We start from the raw sequence: 12,333 nt of genomic DNA, 5'->3' as shown, positions 1-12,333 counted from the left end.
GGACTTAGGAGAAGAAGAAGGAAATAGAGGTGGAGGGTGGGGGGAAGATTAAGGAAAATGAGTTGTTGGGTGAGAGAGAAGAGGGAATGGGGGTAGGTGGGGGAGTAAGAAAGGAAAGTAGTTGGTGGGATATTTGTATATATATTAATTTAGTTTGTATACGTATGTATATATTAGAAAATATTAATTTATATATGCATATAAATTAATATATACATTAGTTAATTATTTTTAATAAAGTTATTGATTAATTTATTTTTTAAAAAATATGAAAAACAAAATTATTACAACTTGTATATGTATTCATTTTATAAAATTATTAGATTATTTTGTGTTTTTTATTAATTTTTTTAAAATGATCATTATGTTTAATTGAATGAAATTTTTAATTTAAATATATTTTATTTTTTATTTTAATTACTTAATATATATGCATATATAATTCGAATTTATTGATTTTTTTCAATTGGTTGAAGCAATGATTGAATAACCTAATAATTAGTGGGATTGCAATTTTAAAAACATTGTTCACCCCCACCTGTGTTAGCTAATAAAGCTTGTACGCTTGCTTGGTTTGCACTCTTGTTATTAACCTCATAATAAAGTTAGCAACATATGTAAAACCCACACTAATGACATGGGTCTGAATTGATAACCTATAGTAATTACTAATTAACCAAATAACCAGTAATGACATAGATAGATAGAGAGAGAGAGAGAGAGAGAATAGGTATTAATGCTTGTTTCCCCAAAAGTAAGAAATAAAATTATAGGCGAGTAGCATCAAGAATCTGTAACAATTATGAGATTCCTTTTATTTTATTTGAAGATAGATAAGGAAGTTTGTTGGTGCTCAAAATATTACTGTTACTGTTGAAATTATGTGAATTAATAAAATATAAAGGAAACCGCAACCACCCTCCTCCCTCAGCCTCAGCGGTTGGTCTCTGTGAGAGAGAGAGAGACATCTGGACTGTGTCGATTATCATTTCTTGAAGCAAACGACGACGTCACATCGACTCACTGTTTACTCATCTTTAAGACATCAGATCTCTGCTTCCATATTAGGTCTCTTTCTTTCTTATATATCTCCCTTCCTGTCCCCGTTTTCCCCTCCACACATATCACTCATATATAGTTGCTCCCTCTCTCTCATACGCTTCAGTCAGACACGCATTCACTCGATCCATGAGATTTCTGTAGATTTGCTTCTTTGATCGCTTGATTTTTTCATTTCTGTTCGAGGCAATGGGGGTGGATTCTGGACCTGTCACACCCGGACAGGTGCGCTTCCGATATTTACACTTCCCGCACTTGTATTCTTCTTAACTCTAGCTCTGCTCGACTTCTTTCTGAATCAATGGCGGTGGATTTGGATTTCTTTGTTTTAATTTCTTTTCCGATTTTGTAGTTTACTTGATCACTGGAATGCATTTCCGGAAATAGATCTTTTACTTCACTTCAAATTCTTGAGGAGCTATATGATTTGAACTTTGCTGGCAATAGCCACTGGAATGAGTGTACTGTTGTGTTTATTCTATAATGATAGTTGGAATAATATACTAGTAGTAGCAACAGCTAGTACCCTATTTTGTTGGGCAATTATATTTTAATTCGTTCATTACATTTATTTTTTATTGCAAGTAATTCCATGTTTTAGGTGACTGATTATAGTAAATTGTTTATGTTACTTGAGTCAGAATCAGATTTCTCGGATGTTAGATGCATTGCGATAGTGCACCCTATTTCAATTTCTCTTCTTTGGTTTAATCAGCATTTCAACCTTGGAGTTAAGTTTGCTATTGAGTTGGGTTCTTGTGATAGAGAGTATAGACAGACATGTAATTTCTATTGAAAAAAGAAATGCTGTGTATTAGTAATGGTACTTGTTAATGCGGTGCCTATGGCTTGTTTCCGTGTTGATCTATTCAACTGTTCTAATTTCAATTATTTCTTTCTGGTTTTGTTCATATTCAATGCAATGTTGTCAAAGTAAAAGTTACAAGGAAATGATCAATGAAAAGATACTGTGGAATATTTGGGATGAGGGCATATACATCTTGTGAGATGGCATTTATAGTCGCACCTATAAAGGGAATAAGAATAAAAATGTGTGGCTATGGTGTAATAAAATCTTTCCTTCTATTCTACAAATGATACCATTTTTTATCCTGTTCTAGATGTTTTATCTCTATCGGTTGGATCATACTTTTTATTTCTATCAAGAAATAATTGGAAATGTTAGGGAACTTAACCTTAGTCACAGAATTTGTTTGGGACTCTTTGTAAGCGGATCATATGCATTTTTATATTACTTGATTAAATTTCATCTATATTTTTTATTACTTCTTTTTTTGTTTCCTTCTTGCTTGTTGGGTTAGTTATGTATTGCACTTCTTAAGATATTAATGCTCCAAACATAGTATGGGATTTTCACTTATGATTTCCCAGGTGTCATTCTTGCTTGGAATCATCCCAGTGTTTGTTGCATGGCTATACGCCGAGTGGTTGGAATGTAAGAAGTCATCATCACCTTCTAAAGTGTAAGGCCCTAGAACATTTCCTGTTCTCTCCTTAATTATAGACTTTTAGGCACTAGGATATAATAATGTGGAGAATTGAGACGATATTGTTATGCTATCCTGAGGATCTATTAACCATGACTATGTTTCAGAAGTCATTCAGACAGTAATCTTGATGAATTGGATAATGATACCACCAAAGACGATGAGCGCACAGTGTTGATGGAAGGAGGTCTTAGTAAATCAACTTCTTCAAAGTTTTCCAGTCCATCTATTAAAACAAACTTAATTAGGTTGGTTCTTTTCAATGTTACATGCAGTAAAGTTATTATCAGTGTTTTTCTTATTAAATTTACAACAATGAATTCTTTCTCACCTTTTGCTTTGCCTGATTTTTAGGTTTCTCACCATGGAGGACTCCTTTTTACTTGAAAATAGACTACTTTTAAGGGCAATGTGAGTTATTTATGATGGTGACCACACTCTATTTGTTTGTTTCATTTATTAATGGTAAACAATCTCATGCAGGGCTGAATTTGGGGGAATTTTATTCTATTTTTACATATGCGATCGGACAAACTTTTTTGCAGATTCTACCAAGGTGCTTCAGTCTTTCCCAATTATTTTAAAAGTCAGGGTATTCCATTTTTCATCAGGAAAACTTGTCTGGTCTAGTATGCCTAAGAAAAGATAATTGACCAAGTTAGTTCTCTCATAGATCAAGTCAAAAGAATATACAATTTTAAATTGTGACATCTGAAGGAATGGTCTCATACCTTTAACAGACTTCTATTCTGTATGTTCATGTTATAATCAGTAATTGCTCTAACTAATTTCTTTCCATTTTTGTATTCGTGGACAGAGCTACAACCGCGATCTATTTCTCTTCCTTTACATTCTTCTCATCATAACTTCAGCAATGACTTCTCTGAAGAAACACCATGACAAATCAGCTTTTTCGGGGAAATCCATTCTCTACCTCAATCGCCATCAGACTGAAGAGTGGAAAGGATGGATGCAGGCAAGTGTTCTGTCACAAACATAATGTTGTAGTAGGTGAATCTTTAGGAAAGAATTGGAGAAAACTTCTTAATCCTAAGGTGTTTCATATCTTCCCTTGATTGCATATGTGGGTGGAAAAAGAGGCCCTTACATGCTATTTTTTCTACGCAAAGTTTCTAAGTTTCATGATTGCGATATCTTACAATGTCACTAGATTTTGTGGGGTGGGGTGGGGTGGGGGGGTGTCCCTCAGGGGATACTGGATATATGTGGCAGATTTGTGAGGGATTATGTAGCTGCTTCACTGTCTTTCTACTCGCAACTTGTCTGATAATATGCCTTCCTTTTATGTTTCTTATAGGTTTTGTTTTTAATGTACCATTACTTCGCCGCAACGGAGATCTACAATGCAATTCGTGTTTTTATTGCTGCATATGTATGGATGACTGGGTTCGGAAACTTCTCGTATTATTATATCCGCAAAGATTTTAGCGTTGCTCGATTTGCTCAGGTGACATTATACTTTGTGCTATTTTTACCTTTCTTCTTTCTTCGGTTTCTTAACAGTGTTAAAAGTTTGAATGTGTTCTTTATGCAGATGATGTGGAGGCTCAACTTTTTTGTTGCATTTTGTTGTATTGTTCTTAACAACGACTATATGCTGTACTATATCTGCCCAATGCATACCCTCTTCACACTTATGGTGTATGGGGCCCTTGGGATTGGCTACAACTATAATGAGATAAGATCAGTTATGGCTCTGAAGATTTTAATGTGCTTTGTTGTGGTTATATTTGTATGGGAAGTCCCTGGAGTTTTTGACATTTTATGGAGTCCTTTCACTTTTGTTTTAGGTAAGTTTCACATATTACCTTGTTATCATTAAGCTGATTGGTTTTTCCTCTTATTCTCTATTTGTGTCCTGAGGAAGTAATTTTGCGTAAAGGCCACTAAATTATGGTTTTCTCTATCTATTTACTGGTTTGAAGCCTTGAGCACCTGATAGTTGTTCCTCCCAACTGGCAGGATATACTGATCCTGCGAAACCAGATCTTCCTCGACTTCATGAGTGGCATTTTAGGTCTGGGCTAGATCGCTATATATGGATAATTGGAATGATCTATGCCTATTTTCACCCAAATGTAATGTTTTAAGCCTACAAATTTTGCATATTTATTTCCTTGAATTTCGGATTCATACTATTTCGAGATTGCAGGTTGAAAAGTGGATGGAGAAATTGGAAGAATCTGAGACCAAGCGGAGACGCACAATCAAGACATTCATTGTGACTGTTGCCTTAGTGGTGAGTCTCTTAATTTATTGAAGATAAGTGATTTTAGATGATATTTTTGCTACTTCTATTTAAACCTTTTGGTTATCATCTGGCTATAGGTGGGTTACTTGTGGTACGAATACATTTACAAGCTGGACAAGGTTGCATATAACAAGCTCCATCCATACACATCATGGATTCCGATAACGTCTGTACTGAAACATTGTTTTGATTAATTTTTTAATGTTCCTTTCTTATTTGTTATAAATGATGGCATTGACAACTTCACTTGTACTGATTGTTGTGTGGTGCAAGCTTTCTCAAGTATCTCTTTTCTCATTTGCATCTCTCCTTTTCTTTCTCCAGTGTCTATATTTGTTTGCGGAATTTCTCTCAGGAGCTTCGGAATTTTTCATTGACCCTCTTTGCGTAAGTTATATCTTTGTTTCTTGTTACATCTTGTAAACATGAAACCATGGTTTAACAAATGGAGACTTTCTTTTGGAGGTGAACAAATATTGCTTTTCCCTATTCTTTTCTGGTTTGATTATACCAGTTCTCTTTTCTCCCAGGTGGCTCGGCAAAATTACTCTGGAAACCTATATTTCCCAGTTTCACATCTGGCTAAGGTGTGTGAGCTTATCTTTTTACTTTAATGTCTAAATATTTATGGTCGGTGATGGACCTGGCTTTCCACTATGCATCTGCAATGTGGCCATCCATTTTCTTCACTTATTTCCTTTGCATATGAAAAAGACTCTTTTTCTTGATAAAGAGAACTTTGTGTAACAAGTTAACTAATGATGAGAAATATTTTAGCTTGAACCCATGAGTACTCTTTTGATATAAATTAAAGTGAATCTGATCAAATGTGACCGATTTACAAGGCCTCACCAGTTTCTATTAATGTATTTACAGGTCAAATGTGCCCAATGGGCAGCCTAAATGGCTACTCTCATTTATTCCAGATTATCCTTTGCTCAACTTCATGCTGACAACTGCCATCTACACTTTGGTGAGTTAATTATTCTCTAGTGTTTTGAATTTATATATCAAAGTTGTTGACGCATGAAATGTTCATTTACCTTTTTGGAAGTTTAATTGGTTTTGTCTGGTGCAGATATCATATCGGCTTTTTGAGCTCACAAATACACTCAAGTCGGCTTTTATACCCACAAGGGACAATCAGAAACTATTTTATAATTTTGTTGCCGGAGTTGTCATCTCAGTGTGTTTATATTGTATTTCATGCATCCTTGTTCAGATCCCTCATTAGTGAGTAAGTTCTTTATCCATTTGCTGATAGATTAATGTGCACGAGCACAATGCCAGTAATTAAAAACCCAGCCCAAACCTGGCATCAATCTGTCATTGAAAGTTTGATCCTGTATTGGAACTTTTTACTTGCTTTCGAATATTCAGTATGTAACTAAAAGGCCAATTTTCTAGAATTTTTTTACCAATCATTTTTCACTCCTGCAGATGGAGCAATAGTGGTCTTTCAACCATCTGAGTCTTTCAATTTTTAGATGGCAGTTCTGTTTCTATTATTCCGTTTTTCATTTAATATTCCTAACTAACTTGATATTTGCTCGCAGGCCTCTGCATAAAGAGCTGTGAAGGCTTAGTCAGAAAAACTTGGTGAACATATAAATGGAATATACATGGAGGTTCTGGGACCTGAACGTTCTTGTCTCAGACATATCTGGTGAGGCTACCATGTCTAACAATTTTGTGGAAAATCGTCACGTACCCTTGATTTTAGTCACAGAACATGTACATTCATTTTTACCGGGAATTTTAACATGAAAAACAGAAATGGCAAAGTGCTTGTAGCTTGTAAGTGGTTTTTTCCACGCTTATATTCATATTCTTTGATCTTCTTTTTCTCTGTATCCTCCCCTTCATTCCCTGTTGTGTTGCGGTGGTGCAAAATATTGTAACCGGTAACCGGTAACCGGTCAACAAGGAACAAGCTATGCAGATTTTTCTCTGCAATCATATTCTGATAAATTGCTAAAGCATATATTATGAAGAATGTGAGATTTGTTTACTCTGATAAATGGCTGAGGCATTTTCTGTATGAAAAATGTGAGATATGTTTCTCTGGGATCATATTCTGATAAATTGATAAAGCAATTTCTGCATGGAAAATGTCAGAACTGTTAATCTTGAATCTATCAGACTTTTGCTGTATGTATAACCGAGCTGCCGCTATGTCTGTTTTGATTTTTCAAAAATACATATTGGGCTCTAAAATTGAATTTAAATAAAAAATAATTTAATAATTTAAAAATCTTTTAAATAAGTAATTTATTTTACTAATTCTGATATAATATGTTTAAACTGCACAAATTATTTTAAAGTATTATTTATTTTAGTAAAATTTAATTATAAATAAAAATAGAGAATATAAATAAACTTTTAATTTTAATAATTATAAAAATGTGATAATTTTTAAATTTAAAATCTTAATCTAGTAATCAATTTTAGTAATATATTATTAAAAGGTGTAATTTTATATAAAGATTTAATTTTAAAAAAAGATAATAAAATAATATAACTTAAATTAAAAAATTAATAAAAACAATTTATGAGATCAATATTACTCATCCCTATATACATCACTTTGACACTCCCTGGTAATTACAGAAATACCCTCTTAAAAAGTTATATACAATTAGTTTAGTAGGTCTTAGTTGATACAAGAAACATAGCAGCTTTATACAAAATGAAGAATATAGTTATAAACCAAACTAAATAGACCTCATCTTTAATGCATTTCCGCTTGATTTTCTGATGCTCACAGAAAGATGATGAGCCCATTAATATTCTACTAGCAGTTTAGCTAAACTGCTGCTGCCAAAGGCTCAAAGATTATGTGACCAATCAAAGCAAATGATGCTAACTCCACCACTTTTTCTTATATATAGCAGAAGCAGTGTTCACGCACCACCGCTCCTCAATCATCCATCTTACAATTATAATGCACTCAAGGATAACTACTTCTAACATAACTCCAACTGCTTTTTGTTCCTTTGATCATCCTTGCTTCACTATACCACAAGTTGCATCTGCATTTTACATTGTCACTATGGAAGAAATCCAAGAGCCACATTTCAGATCAATAGGTAACTAATCTCAATTCAAAAATGGTTTTCTCAACACAATTAGGCCTAAAAGCTAATACGTTCGTGTTCGTGTCTTAGCTGTTGAAGAAGCTCAAGAACAACCTATGTCTTCTAATACTGCAAATACAATCCCTGAATACACCATCCCTCAACCCAAGAATAAGACACGGTGGGCTTGGATGTTCATGTGTATGCTATTTGTCCTCCTTGGACAGTCCAGTGCCACTCTTCTTGGAAGATTGTACTATAATGAAGGTGGAAACGCAGTATTGCTGGCAGCACTTTTGGAAACCATTGGATTCCCAATTCTCATTCCCTTTGCCCTGTATTTCTCCGCACAAGACCCCTCCAGGGATGATGCAGCAGTAAATGATCAGCCTTCTAATCTGATCAGATCAGCAGTTTATATCTTTCTTGGCCTGTTTCAAGCAGCAACTGGCGTGTTGTATTCAGTTGGACTTCAAAATCTTCCCGTCTCGACTTTTTCCTTGATTAGCACCACTCAGTTGGGATTCAACGCACTATTCTCTTTCTTCTTCAATGCCCAAAAGCTTACACCTCTTATACTCAATTCTGTAGTTCTTCTGACTATCTCCTCAACACTCCTTATATTTCACAGTGACTCTGAACAACCTGCTGGAAAGTCAAATAGGGGACATTTTGCAGTGGGATTTTCATGCTCTCTCGTTGCATCGGCTTTGTATTCGTTAATGCTGTCAATGACGCAGCTAGCCTTTCAAAAGGTACTAAAAAGGGAAACCTTTTCTACTGTGTTGAATATGATAATATACCAGTCGCTGGCGGCAACTTGTGTTGTTATAGTGCCACTCTTTATCAGTGGAGAATGGTCTGTTTTGAGGAATGAGATGGAGAATTTTGAACTCGGAAAGGTCTCGTATGTTATAGTTTTGGCTATGATTGCAGTGGCTTGGCAAGTGTGTTCCATTGGAGCAATAGGCCTAATCTTTGAGGTCTCTTCTTTGTTCACCAATGTTATCAGTACTGTTGGTTTGCCTATTGTTCCTATTCTGGCAGCCATCTTTTTCCATGAAAAGATGGATGGAATCAAGGTGATTTCCGTAGTGTTGGCTGTTTGGGGCTTTGCTTCTTATGTTTATCAGCATTATCTCAATGACAGCAGCTAGAGTAGAAACGCAGGCAAAAATCTCAAAGTTGTAGAAGAATCATCAATAGCAACAAACTTCATCAGTCAGGAATCTCAATACAATTAATCCTGTTTCCTCGTTTTTAACTCTGCAATCTGTAGTTTAAATCAACCATCTCATTCTTGAATTCAAGTTGTTCATGTTTTCCCGTATGGATCACAGAAACTGCTCTTACTGCTGTTAAGCCGTATAGGACTAAGGATAAAGAGACTGGGCGCACCAGCTAACATCTGATCTCAAGAAACGAAAACGCAATCACAACCATGGCCAAAATCACATTATAATATTCCAATAATTCACAATAGAGTTTTACATTCATGCACTCTTTTCTTGTCAAGTTCACTTTCCGGGAACAAAGTTTGTAGCATATGCCCAAGCATTGTTGTTAACTGGGTCCGCAAGGTGGTCAGCCAGGTTCTCCAATGGGCCCTTTCCGGTGACAATGGCCTGAACGAAGAATCCAAACATGGAGAACATGGCGAGTCTGCCATTCTTGATCTCCTTAACCTTGAGCTCAGCAAAAGCTTCAGGGTCATCAGCCAAGCCCAATGGGTCAAAGCTGCCACCGGGGTACAATGGGTCAGTAACCTCACCGAGTGGTCCACCAGCAATGCGGTAGCCCTCAACAGCTCCCATCAAAACAACTTGGCAAGCCCAGATGGCCAAGATGCTCTGGGCGTGGATCAAGCTGGGATTGCCCAAGTAGTCGAGCCCACCCTCGCTGAAGATTTGAGCTCCAGCCTTGAACCACACAGCCTCACCGAACTTAACACCGTTACGGGCCAAGAGCTCGGGGAAGACGCATCCAAGAGCTCCAAGCATGGCCCATCTGCAGTGGATCACCTCGAGTTCACGGTTCTTGGCAAAGGTTTCTGGGTCGGCAGAAAGGCCAGCAGTGTCCCAACCGTAGTCGCCGGGGAACTCACCAGTAAGGTAGCTTGGAGGCTCACCGGAGAATGGGCCCAAGTACTTAACACGGTCAGGGCCGTACCATGGGCTTCCGGATGAGACGGGCTTGGCGACAGTCTTCCTCATTGAGACTCTCCCGTTTCCGGTGATCTCGGAGGTGGAGGGTGAGAGTTTCACCGCCTGTCCGGCGAAAGAAGGAGAGGAGAGAGCCATTGTGGAGGCTGCCATTGATTAACTAAGAATAAAAGAGCTGTTTCTGTGTAATGAAAGAAAATGGAATTGGTGAAAGGTAGGATGGCAGGTCTTAGTTACTTATAGGAAGAGTGGAGCTCTCCATTCTTATCTGATGATATCTATATCTCAACTTTGATTGGGTATCAAGATTCTTTGCCTATGTTGAGTTGGCAACTTGTAGTCCATTTATTATTCACAATTGGGATTTTCAACCAGTAAAGAGCTTGTAAAATCTATCCTCACTTTGACATTTTGGTTCAATAATATCCTCCAAGCACCAGAGTTTTCACATCTATCCTGTGAAAAATATCTTTACTGCTGCAACTAACTTGATCAATTTCTTGAATGTCTGAAATTAATTTCATTTTTCCAGTTTAATTGATGGCTAACAATTAGTGCTTGTTATGCAGCACATCAAGGATTAGTTAATCATGGGTTCAAAGACAAATCTCTTGAAATACTATGTTGATGAAGATCAACATAATGAACAGTCTTTCGTTTGAACATCTTGTTTTGAAAATTATTAAGTTGTTTATTATGCTGATTTTGGCGACATGGTATTCCAAAAGATTTCTCTTTGAATCCATAATTGACTAATACTTGAAGAAATGCTTTTCTTGGACTGGAAATTACTTGAATTAACTGAAACAGGTACAGCTGCAGCTGCTAATCAAATCAAGCTGTTGTACAACCACTTAGATATTTTTGTAGCTTTTTGAGTATATATCTTGAATCACTGCTGCCAGCAATCCACATACAGGGCGGGCGTATCCATGCAACTCTGTTTTAATGAAGATATTACTCTATCCAACCGCACACTTGGCAAACTCCGATAGGCCTCAAAGAAATATTGTTCCGGGCCTGAGATTTTTTGTCGCCAAACAAAAAATCCAAGGATGATTAGTGGTAATAGCCGTTGCCAAATGGACTTTAAATGTCAGCCACATCAAATGCCATGAACCAATGAAAATACAGATAATGATCTCCATGGATAAGGACTCTAGTTATGGCCCCTGGTGATATAAATACCTTAATAATCGGCTGGCATTGCATCCCAACTCATACACAACTGAGCAGAATCGTCTTCCATTTCCATTTGATCACACAACAATGGCTGCCTCTACAATGGCTCTTTCTTCCCCATCCTTCGCCGGAAAGGCGGTTAAGCTGTCTCCCTCCGCCCCTGAGATCACCGGAAGTGGAAGGGTCTCAATGAGGAAGACTGTCGCCAAGCCCGTTTCATCCGGAAGCCCGTGGTACGGCCCTGACCGTGTTAAGTACTTGGGCCCATTCTCCGGTGAGCCTCCAAGCTACCTCACTGGTGAGTTCCCCGGCGACTACGGTTGGGACACTGCTGGCCTTTCTGCCGACCCAGAAACCTTTGCCAAGAACCGTGAACTGGAGGTGATCCACTGCAGATGGGCCATGCTTGGAGCTCTTGGATGCGTCTTCCCCGAGCTCTTGGCCCGTAACGGTGTTAAGTTCGGTGAGGCTGTGTGGTTCAAGGCAGGAGCTCAAATCTTCAGCGAGGGTGGGCTCGACTACTTGGGCAACCCCAGCTTGATCCACGCCCAGAGCATCTTGGCCATCTGGGCTTGCCAAGTTGTTTTGATGGGAGCTGTTGAGGGCTACCGCATTGCTGGTGGACCACTCGGTGAGGTTACTGACCCATTGTACCCCGGTGGCAGCTTTGACCCATTGGGCTTGGCTGATGACCCTGAAGCTTTTGCTGAGCTCAAGGTTAAGGAGATCAAGAATGGCAGACTCGCCATGTTCTCCATGTTTGGATTCTTCGTTCAGGCCATTGTCACCGGAAAGGGCCCATTGGAGAACCTGGCTGACCACCTTGCGGACCCAGTTAACAACAATGCTTGGGCTTATGCTACAAACTTTGTCCCCGGAAAGTGAGCTTTAGGTTAGATGTGAGCTCATATTGAGGTTTGTTGTTATCTAATCGGAGTGTGTGTTTTCAGTATTAATGCTGTGTCTCAGATGTAAATTGGTCGGATCAATGAATTGCGTGTGATTTTTTGGGCATCAACATTCAAACAGAGTTGAAGTCTGTCTCATATTTGCATTCTTATTGTCGCTATATA

The 12,333-nt window shown here is 37.7% G+C and overlaps 4 protein-coding genes across 6 annotated transcripts; 3 read left to right on the top strand and 1 right to left on the bottom strand.

The window, feature by feature from the left end:
• The first annotated feature begins 888 nt into the window (after positions 1–888).
• Positions 889–6,692, top strand: LOC105167311 (protein REDUCED WALL ACETYLATION 3). Of its 3 annotated transcripts, none has more exons than XM_011086970.3 (16): positions 897–1,284; positions 2,452–2,543; positions 2,675–2,815; positions 2,922–2,978; positions 3,051–3,123; positions 3,385–3,543; positions 3,886–4,035; positions 4,123–4,378; positions 4,551–4,666; positions 4,741–4,827; positions 4,917–5,005; positions 5,164–5,226; positions 5,370–5,426; positions 5,716–5,812; positions 5,918–6,076; positions 6,396–6,692. In XM_011086970.3, the coding sequence occupies exons 1-15, from the start codon at positions 1,249–1,251 to the stop codon at positions 6,071–6,073; spliced, it is 1,629 nt and encodes a 542-aa protein (XP_011085272.1). In that variant the 5' UTR covers positions 897–1,248; the 3' UTR covers positions 6,074–6,076; positions 6,396–6,692. The 3 variants fall into 3 exon arrangements, with proteins under 3 accessions (XP_011085270.1, XP_011085272.1, XP_011085273.1); XM_011086971.3 differs by having other exon boundaries at positions 900–1,284; positions 2,678–2,815; XM_011086968.3 differs by having other exon boundaries at positions 889–1,284; positions 2,678–2,815; positions 3,886–4,378.
• A 724-nt stretch (positions 6,693–7,416) lies between these two features.
• LOC105167310 (putative purine permease 10) lies at positions 7,417–9,859 on the top strand. Its single transcript, XM_088883576.1, has one exon. The coding sequence runs from the start codon at positions 8,033–8,035 to the stop codon at positions 9,071–9,073; it is 1,041 nt and encodes a 346-aa protein (XP_088739702.1). The 5' UTR covers positions 7,417–8,032; the 3' UTR covers positions 9,074–9,859.
• LOC105167309 (chlorophyll a-b binding protein 21, chloroplastic-like) lies at positions 9,359–10,298 on the bottom strand. Its single transcript, XM_011086966.3, has one exon. The coding sequence runs from the start codon at positions 10,229–10,231 to the stop codon at positions 9,434–9,436; it is 798 nt and encodes a 265-aa protein (XP_011085268.1). The 5' UTR covers positions 10,232–10,298; the 3' UTR covers positions 9,359–9,433.
• A 986-nt stretch (positions 10,299–11,284) lies between these two features.
• On the top strand, positions 11,285–12,278 carry LOC105167307 (chlorophyll a-b binding protein 21, chloroplastic-like). Its single transcript, XM_088883577.1, has one exon. It carries the CDS (start codon positions 11,348–11,350, stop codon positions 12,143–12,145), a length of 798 nt encoding a protein of 265 aa, XP_088739703.1. The 5' UTR covers positions 11,285–11,347; the 3' UTR covers positions 12,146–12,278.
• The last annotated feature ends 55 nt before the right edge of the window (positions 12,279–12,333 follow it).

Source organism: Sesamum indicum, linkage group LG8 (assembly GCF_026168435.1).
Source record: "Sesamum indicum cultivar Baizhima isolate 11 linkage group LG8, ASM2616843v1, whole genome shotgun sequence".
NCBI classification, from domain to species: domain Eukaryota; kingdom Viridiplantae; phylum Streptophyta; class Magnoliopsida; order Lamiales; family Pedaliaceae; genus Sesamum; species Sesamum indicum.
The sequence above is the reverse complement of the archived record's forward strand: the minus strand, read 5'-3'. Positions and strand labels throughout refer to the sequence as shown.

Excerpts from the sequence above, each read along its gene's own strand:
- LOC105167311 (XM_011086968.3), top strand. The coding sequence starts at position 1,249 with ATGGGGGTGGATTCTGGACCTGTCACACCCGGACAG. Across the intron at positions 5,006-5,163 it reads ACATCATGGATTCCGATAAC|TGTCTATATTTGTTTGCGGA; the intron begins GTCTGTACTGAA and ends TTCTTTCTCCAG. Across the intron at positions 5,813-5,917 it reads CAACTGCCATCTACACTTTG|ATATCATATCGGCTTTTTGA; the intron begins GTGAGTTAATTA and ends TGTCTGGTGCAG.
- LOC105167310 (XM_088883576.1), top strand. The coding sequence starts at position 8,033 with ATGTCTTCTAATACTGCAAATACAATCCCTGAATACACCATCCCTCAA.
- LOC105167309 (XM_011086966.3), bottom strand. The coding sequence starts at position 10,231 with ATGGCAGCCTCCACAATGGCTCTCTCCTCTCCTTCTTTCGCCGGACAG.
- LOC105167307 (XM_088883577.1), top strand. The coding sequence starts at position 11,348 with ATGGCTGCCTCTACAATGGCTCTTTCTTCCCCATCCTTCGCCGGAAAG.